The sequence below is a fragment of the Buceros rhinoceros genome, unplaced genomic scaffold (genome assembly GCF_000710305.1).
Source record: "Buceros rhinoceros silvestris isolate BGI_N320 unplaced genomic scaffold, ASM71030v1 scaffold19486, whole genome shotgun sequence".
Taxonomy (NCBI): Eukaryota; Metazoa; Chordata; class Aves; order Bucerotiformes; family Bucerotidae; genus Buceros; species Buceros rhinoceros.
This window is the reverse complement of record NW_010416009.1, coordinates 12,876-20,423: the sequence shown is the minus strand read 5'-3', so window position 1 is coordinate 20,423 and position 7,548 is coordinate 12,876. Positions and strand designations below refer to the sequence as shown.

The 7,548-nt window shown below is 39.1% G+C and overlaps 1 protein-coding gene across 1 annotated transcript in view; it reads right to left on the bottom strand.

Moving 5' to 3' along the window:
* Positions 1-132: 132 nt before the first annotated feature.
* The window catches only part of PEX3 (peroxisomal biogenesis factor 3), a gene marked incomplete at its 5' end in the record, with an annotated part of 13,453 nt that continues 6,037 nt past the window's right edge, over positions 133-7,548 (bottom strand). The window contains 9 exons of the mRNA XM_010137650.1: positions 133-490; positions 893-989; positions 1,997-2,119; positions 2,969-3,039; positions 3,946-4,102; positions 4,358-4,412; positions 4,514-4,580; positions 5,871-5,995; positions 7,144-7,187. Coding sequence (XP_010135952.1) covers positions 407-490; positions 893-989; positions 1,997-2,119; positions 2,969-3,039; positions 3,946-4,102; positions 4,358-4,412; positions 4,514-4,580; positions 5,871-5,995; positions 7,144-7,187 — 823 coding nt within the window. The remainder of the gene's footprint in view (positions 491-892; positions 990-1,996; positions 2,120-2,968; positions 3,040-3,945; positions 4,103-4,357; positions 4,413-4,513; positions 4,581-5,870; positions 5,996-7,143; positions 7,188-7,548) is intronic.

The window sequence follows — 7,548 nt, the reverse complement described above, 5'->3', positions numbered from 1 at the left end:
CCAACCTAAACGATTCTATGGTCTGTTACCCTGTGCTATTCTTAGCACACTATCACTAGTTTTTTCCAAAACTTGCACACTCCAGGCCAAAAACCAAATAGGTTTTTTAGTAACTTCTTGGAATGCTGCCACCAGATGCAATAAAAATAATCAACTGGATTACGGAAGAGTTTAACCACTTTAATAGAAAAGTCTTTACATACAATGATTCTTTCAACCAGAATATTTTCAATAGGTGTCTGAAACAGCTCTATTAGGACAAATATGGGCTCACTCCCACTTTTTTCCAGAATGTTCTCTCTCACTGGTCTACCACTCCTACACCATTATAAAATTAACCCAAGTCTCATCAGTAGTCACAAGGAACCTGTTATAAATACACAATCTATTCCTATAAATGTGCAGTTCACTTCTCTAGTTGCTGAGGTGTACTAAAAGCTTCATAAACATTAGCAGCAAAATCCTTCACTTGTTCCATCATCAAGAGGTCCTGGAAGAAATTTAAAAAATAAATTGGCTTAATCAAAGACATTCACCAGCATTCTGGTTTTGCTGCAGTACATAACTCATCATGAGAAAAGCACCTGCCACTTCTGCAGAGATGTAACTCAAATTTCTTGCTTTAGAAATGATAATGAGCAGAACTGCAAGTAGAACCAAGTCAAGAGACCCTTCTGTGCTTCTGCACAGTTTAGCAGAGGGAAGAGGTTCTAGAAAAACAGCATATTTTTGGAAGATACAAATTTACAAGAAGTTTAAGTTATACCAATTGTTTCTACTCTTTTTTTTTAAAGCCACTAAAAATGAAACAGAATGAAGTACGTTAAGAAGAAATAGACAACATTCATTTCAAAATTTTACTTGGGATACTTTCAATAAGCAACATTCTTACCTGAACAAAGTGACTGGGTGTTTCGCTGCATACTGAATGGATCTGTCCATTTATTATTGGAATTATCTTGGCTAAAGGAAGACTGACACTGGACAGGCTAGAAAAGAACAAAAAAGATTGACCTAGACCTGCTCTCAGTCAGCCGCTAAACTGATCATTACAGTTCTAAATAATTACTCCTTCCAAAGTAAGAGCTGTAAGACTGCAAACAAAAATGCACAGATGAAGGTGTTTTTCCCTGTCAAGTCTTTCATTTAATACAGAGAAGTTCCAAAGCAAATTTCAGTTGGTGTTCCTACCACACATCCTATCATGGCTTCTCACGCAAGAGAAATGTGGTTTAGCCAGAATCTTTACATGTGTGTGTGTAAACAGTTGTTAGAAGTGCCAGCCTACAATCTGATGCTATTTCAAACTCTAAACCAGGCTTCGGACAGCCAAACTACAGCCTCACGGCACTGTTTAAAGCCAAAGTTAACTGCAGAATAAAAGCTAATTTTCAACAGTCTTCTAGGAAGATGCGGAAGATCCTGAATGTTCATGTCTTTTCTTCAGCATAGCAGCAAAGAACCTAAAGCTCTGCAGCTGCTTTGGCTACGTGTATTTGGAGAACCATGGTAATGCCCACCTTTCCTGAGACCTGGCAGTCAGAGACCAGGGCGTACAGAGCTTTCTGCTAACAGGAGGGGAACGCTGCCTGTCCCAGGGCCTCCCGGGGGAGGTACTGCAGTAAGTATGTCCTTCAGTAGTCACCGCCAGTGGGGCAAGCCCTCCTTAGCTAGAAAGGCAGTCTGCTTGTACAGTGTGCAGGTAAAAAGGGGCAGGTATAGGTCTTCTGATTTCTACTTCTAGATCTGCAAGTAGTGGTGGGAAAGATACCTCACGTAAAGCCTAGCGATTTCATGGGTGGGAAGAAACGTGGAACACTCCTAGATATCTGCTTGACCAAAGTGAGGCAGATGCATTTATTCTTGAAGAACAAGAAGCAGAGCTATTTCCAGCATGAGAACTTCAAATAGGCAGGAAAATCAATAGCCTTTTTTGGAATTCACTAAGAACCCAAAGCATTATTCACACAGAACCACAACAAAATAAAACATTTACCTATTTACAGAGCCATTCTGGGAGAGGTCCTGTTCAGTAGGTCTAAAAAACTCTGCCACATTGTCCAGCAATCGACTGAAACCTCTATTTAAACATGTGCTCAAAACTGTACTGAAGTCTGGACTGAAAAAAAAAAAAAAAAAAAAAAAAAAAAAAAAAAAAAAAAAAAAAAAAAGATTTTATTCCTGGGATTTATTGTTTCAAACTAAAACCCCTGCAAGCATTCAGTGCTACAGCTGACCCTCCCATACGGGAAGATGTACGCCCCAGACAAAAGGCTGTGAGTCTGGCCACCTCCAGAAAGACCAGTTCCCCAGTAACTCCACAGCAAACCAATCAACAACCCAAACTCCACCCTAAGATTACTAAAACCCAGATAAATCTAAAGCATTCATCGCTTCCCTTTCTTACTCAGTAATAGCATGGAAGGGACTTGTCCTTAAAACTCCCCAGATCTCTAGCAGCTAAACTGTAAGAATAGTTTGGCGTTTGGCTCAATTCCCTCACAGTCAGCGTTTATCACAGAAGCCTCACTTTGGGAGCTCTCTGGTAAAACGATGCACACAACCACTCTCCACCCACGCGCCAAAAATAAATTCTCATAAGCCAAAAACGGCGTTCATTTTATCAAAGCAAGTAAATCCAGTATAATTACTCTCAATTTACCCTGCTTTAGCAGAAGAGAAGTTCCTGTGTAACTACAGAAAAGGCGAGGAAGAGATAAGGGAGAGATAAGAAGCTGGGAAGGTCATCCTGGTCATCTCACTAAGGCAGGATTATTTACTGTAAATGAGTTTCAGAGCTCTCAAATTTTGAAAATCCCAGCCTACAATTAGTGAATATAAAAATACGCAGCGGAGTGGTTGCATTTCGCAAATGGAGGTAAACAGCTTTTTATATGAAAGTGATTGTCTCACAGAAACAATAGTTGTGAGGAGGAGTTTAATATGAATACAGGATATTTCTCTATACCTTTCTAGCATATCTCTAGTTTCATTAAGTAATTTAATTGTAGCAATGTCTCTTTCTGTGAGTCCACAGGCCTAGAAAAAGCAAAGACAGACACTAGTAAGAAATCCACTGGCAATCGTAAGAATAAGGGTGGAAATAGAAGAGTTCTGTACCATGGAATTAAGTCAAGACTTTTAAGTTAAATCTATTTGAAAGAAAAGATATATTGTCATAAATCAGATCTTTATAATTTGTGTTCTAATTTTCCTTTTAAATGGTCACGGTAGGATTTTTTTTACTAAAACCAATATTAGCAGGAAATACTAGACTAATTGAGCAAAGTATTTTTTTTTTTTTCACTTTTGACCTCCAAAACATGTAAATCCTACATAGCATCTTAAGTTAAAGGGATAAATGCATGTAGTCACACGCTGAAGCCTAAGTTTCTTCTGTATTCTAGTGTCATACCAAGTTAAGAATAAATTTTCTCCAGCCTGTGGTGTGGATGGAGACAAACACCTTTAGGAAATTCAGGAAATTACTTTAACGTTACAACTGAGATTAGATACATCTTTCTCTTGATTCCTGTTCATTCTGCAGGTTAAACCAACAAAGGACTCCAGCACACCATCACCTTCTTGTGCATCAGTCAAGATGCTACAACTGTCCGTGATCTTTGTGGGTACACAAGTGCAAGGTAATACAATGCAGCTTAGGGCTGAGTTCAGCCGCATTGCCCACCCTAAGTGGGCCATGTTTCTGAGCTCAAAGCTGACATTCTGAGGATGACACTTGTTTTCAATCAAATCTGAAGAAAGTATCACTTTACTTGGCCTAGGTTAAAGAGATAAGGACACATGATTTATGACGGAAGAAGCATCGCCATTTATTAAGGATACAGATGCCATGGTACAGGTAGAGGACTGTTATCCACCCTTACCTCCTCAAAGCAAACAAAAAACACGGAATGAAAAAGGGTAGATGAAAGAAACAAGTACCTGGGTAGCCAAGGGGTTTTCTTCATCTGGCATCAGGTAATGACATAGGGGAGAGTAAGATGCAACCTGATCTGTATCTTTATGTTCCACTGCTTCCCTGATGTCTTTAAGTTTCTGTTCGAGCTCCAGAAGAGACAGGGTGTGCTTAAGGGAAATACTGGAAAGGCAAAAAAAAGACTCCAGTGCTGATTGCAAAATGATGCTTTGTCCTCCTACCAATAACATGTTGGCAAGTCAGAGGACCCCAGTCTGCTGTATTGGTTTGTTCTGGCAGACAGAGCCTGCTGCGATAAAACACTGTTTTGGAACAAGTCAGTATGCCTTTTTTCAAATTCTAATTAAAACCTCATTGTTTTGGCACCAGTCATCACAATAAATACTAAGCACTAACCGTAGAGAAGCAGACTCTTACCTTCCAAAAACTTTATGCACAGCTTGTTTAACAATAGTTATTAACTCAGTCAATCCTGGGACAAGAAAAAAGTGTCAAAATCATTCTGATGACTTGCTCAAGTCTAGAAAAGAGTAGCATTTTGTAAGTGTAGTTAGCTTATAATAAGCATCATACCATCTCCTAAAAGGTGCTGAATACTTGATAAATATTGCTGCTGAACTTCAGGGGGAGCTAGCAGTGTCTGCGAGGAAAAAATAAACAGTTCTGTGACATGTCAACAGTAGAGAACAATGCAAAAATAATTTCAAACATCTTGTGACCAATTTCCTTAAACTTTATAATCCCCTGCAGCAGATGGATTCCCCCATTCTCAAGCAACTCTGTAGATTCTGACTCTTCCTGCCATCAGTGCATGGATCTTTCCTAAGTCCTTTCAGTGGCACAGAAATCCTTTCACTTTTCATTCACATATAGGAAAGTCTCTTAAAAAACTTCAGTGAAGGTGAAACTAGACTCTCCACCACCCCAACAGTTAAACCTAGTGGAACGCTCAACCCTAACAAAAGCCCATCTGATAGAAAAGAAGCTTTCAGGAGCTGAGACAGGATCCCAGTTTGCTCTAGTGGAGTGCCTCAGAGTTGGCCCTGTCAATCCACTTCTCTACTGGAAAATTAACAGAAAGGAAACATGTTTCTAGTCCAAACCCATCTAGCCCTTTTAAAAAAAAAAAAACTTCTTCAGGTTTCACAAAATGAAGCACGACCTCCATCAACCCCGGCCTTCCTAATGAAAGCTTTTCTCAGAGGTGCCTTGACATGCTGTTCCTTGACTCTCAGCAGGAGCCATCACAGGGGGGCACATACAATGTTATGGTTGTATCTATTATTTTCAGGTACAACAATCTGCAGATCTTACTCTGTACAATGGGCTCTTGCTTACTGTGGGATTGGTTTATTTTTAGTGAGCTGTGACAGATACACTATATAAGCAAAACCCAAGTCTGCTGCTTTGCTTGACCCCACCAACAGACACTGAAGGTAGACGGCCTTCAACAAAAATAGTCAAAATTTCAAAGACATCGTTTTTCTTCTTTATCCCTACAAAGACAGGGAATTTTACTGGGGCAATTAATGTACATGCTAGAAGACCTAAGCATTCACACACATTTGCATACCTATCTTGGATCATTCACACAGTATTACTGTTTCATAAAAAAATTAAAGCAAAGAAGTTTTATGTTGGTGTTTAGAAGTGAAATAACCTTTTTTAAGCAATACAAATGCAGACAAAAGGCATTCTTCAGTATTGCTGGTATTTTGTTATGCAACAGTATCACTAAATCATCCAAATGTAGAGGCTATTAAAACACATCAATATATCTTAAGTAATGCTTCTACATCTCCCACTCGTATAAGAACTCTTAGTTTCATTCTAACGTTCCTGAGCTATTCTCTTTTTATCTCTCACTAAATAATCCTTTCCGTTCCAAGCAAGTGGAAATTCTACCTCTGAAACAAAACATGAAACTTACTGTGCCATTTTTGCAGAGTGCAGCGTTATCTAGGTAGATGTAACCGCCAATAATATTTAACTGGACTCGCAGAAGAACTACTAGCATACAGGTACTATATACAGCTACGATGCTTCTTGTGAAACCTTGAAAAGAGAAACAAAATAACTTCAAAGTCAAAGAAATAAGGGTGAGCCAAGGAGGGGGAGTGCTCTCCAAGACTCAAGAAGTGCTGATGATTTTTAAATACACAGTCACATTTCTCTCACTGGTTGTATAACACACATTTTCACCACACATACCCAAGGTGGTCATAAGTCTACTATGTGCCAGAGTCCTATATTAATATAATTTTGTATTTTACACAAGTTATTTTGGGGAAAAAATACAAGCTGCTCCAGAGGAAAAACGGATGATCATCTTTCTTCATTAGGCCAGGAAATACACGCAGTACGCCAGCCCTCAACATGCAGTTAAGATACAGAAGGCGTAACAGCAGCTTGGGAAAAAAGTTACCTAAGGCAGGAGCAGCTAGTATCTAAAGGAAGAAAATTAAAATGAGCATCAGCTACCAGCCACTAGGCAACAGAGGATGTGTGGAAGAAGTGACATGAGTAGATTCAGATGAGTGCTGAGTGGCAAGAACATGGGAGGAAAGGAGCCAGATCAAAAGAAGGCTCTGTAAAGGTGTTGTGAAAATGAGAAACAAAACCAAAAGGAAGCAAAGACAAAACCTGGGAGGTGGTAGGGATAACAAATGGTACCAAGAAACCAAACATGGTAAAAAAAGCTCAGTAGTATTTCACTGCATAATTATCCAACTTCACTATTTCTCCTTCCCTTCCACTGCTTCCAACAGCCAATAAACAAGAAAATGAACCAAAGGGTTCACAACCACTGCTGTGGTGGTTCTCTCCAACAGGCCTGAAAAGAAGAACTTGCTGGCTGTGTAAGGGCTGGCCTACACTTCTGATTGATGTTCTCTGTCAGGTTCAGTGCAGAACTTCCTGAAATACTAGTCTGATTTTTCTGTGATGGCACAGGAAGTTCTCACAGAGTTTTCTTGAACAACGTAACACGAAGGCAAATAAAATTCTTGACCTTTGTCTTGAGCTTCTAACTTTCCTCAGGGCTATGATAAATTCCTTCATGAGGAGCTTTTGGGTGGGGGCAGGGAGGAGGTTTGCCAAATAGCATGTTACACTATCTTTGTATCTAGTGAAAAGCGTGCATTTTAAAGGGTTTTACATTTACACTAAATACTATGTAGATGAAACCTTTCATTTCCACTTACTTATTATCTTTAAATCCTCCCATATTTCTAACTTGTTTGTTGGCCTGTGGGAAAAATAAATGGAAATATTAAACATTAAAAAGTGTATTTTCCTTGGAAATTAATAAATACATTAAATGAAAGCTGTGCTCTAAGGTGAGCTCATTTAGCTACTATTATCATTCAGGTCAGATTCACGTCTACACTGGTTTGCTGCATTTAAGAAAACAGTATATAAACAATACACTACCAAGGCACTGAAAAGATATTCAATGTATAAACACAGTATTTAGAGTGGTCAATTACACACTTCTATTATCAGTTTTGAGTTACTATGCTAAGCAGTCTGAAAAATCCCACTGATGGTACAAGGCGGTCTTTTCCAGGGCCTTGATCTATATACTTAATGCAGACTTTGGTTCAGCA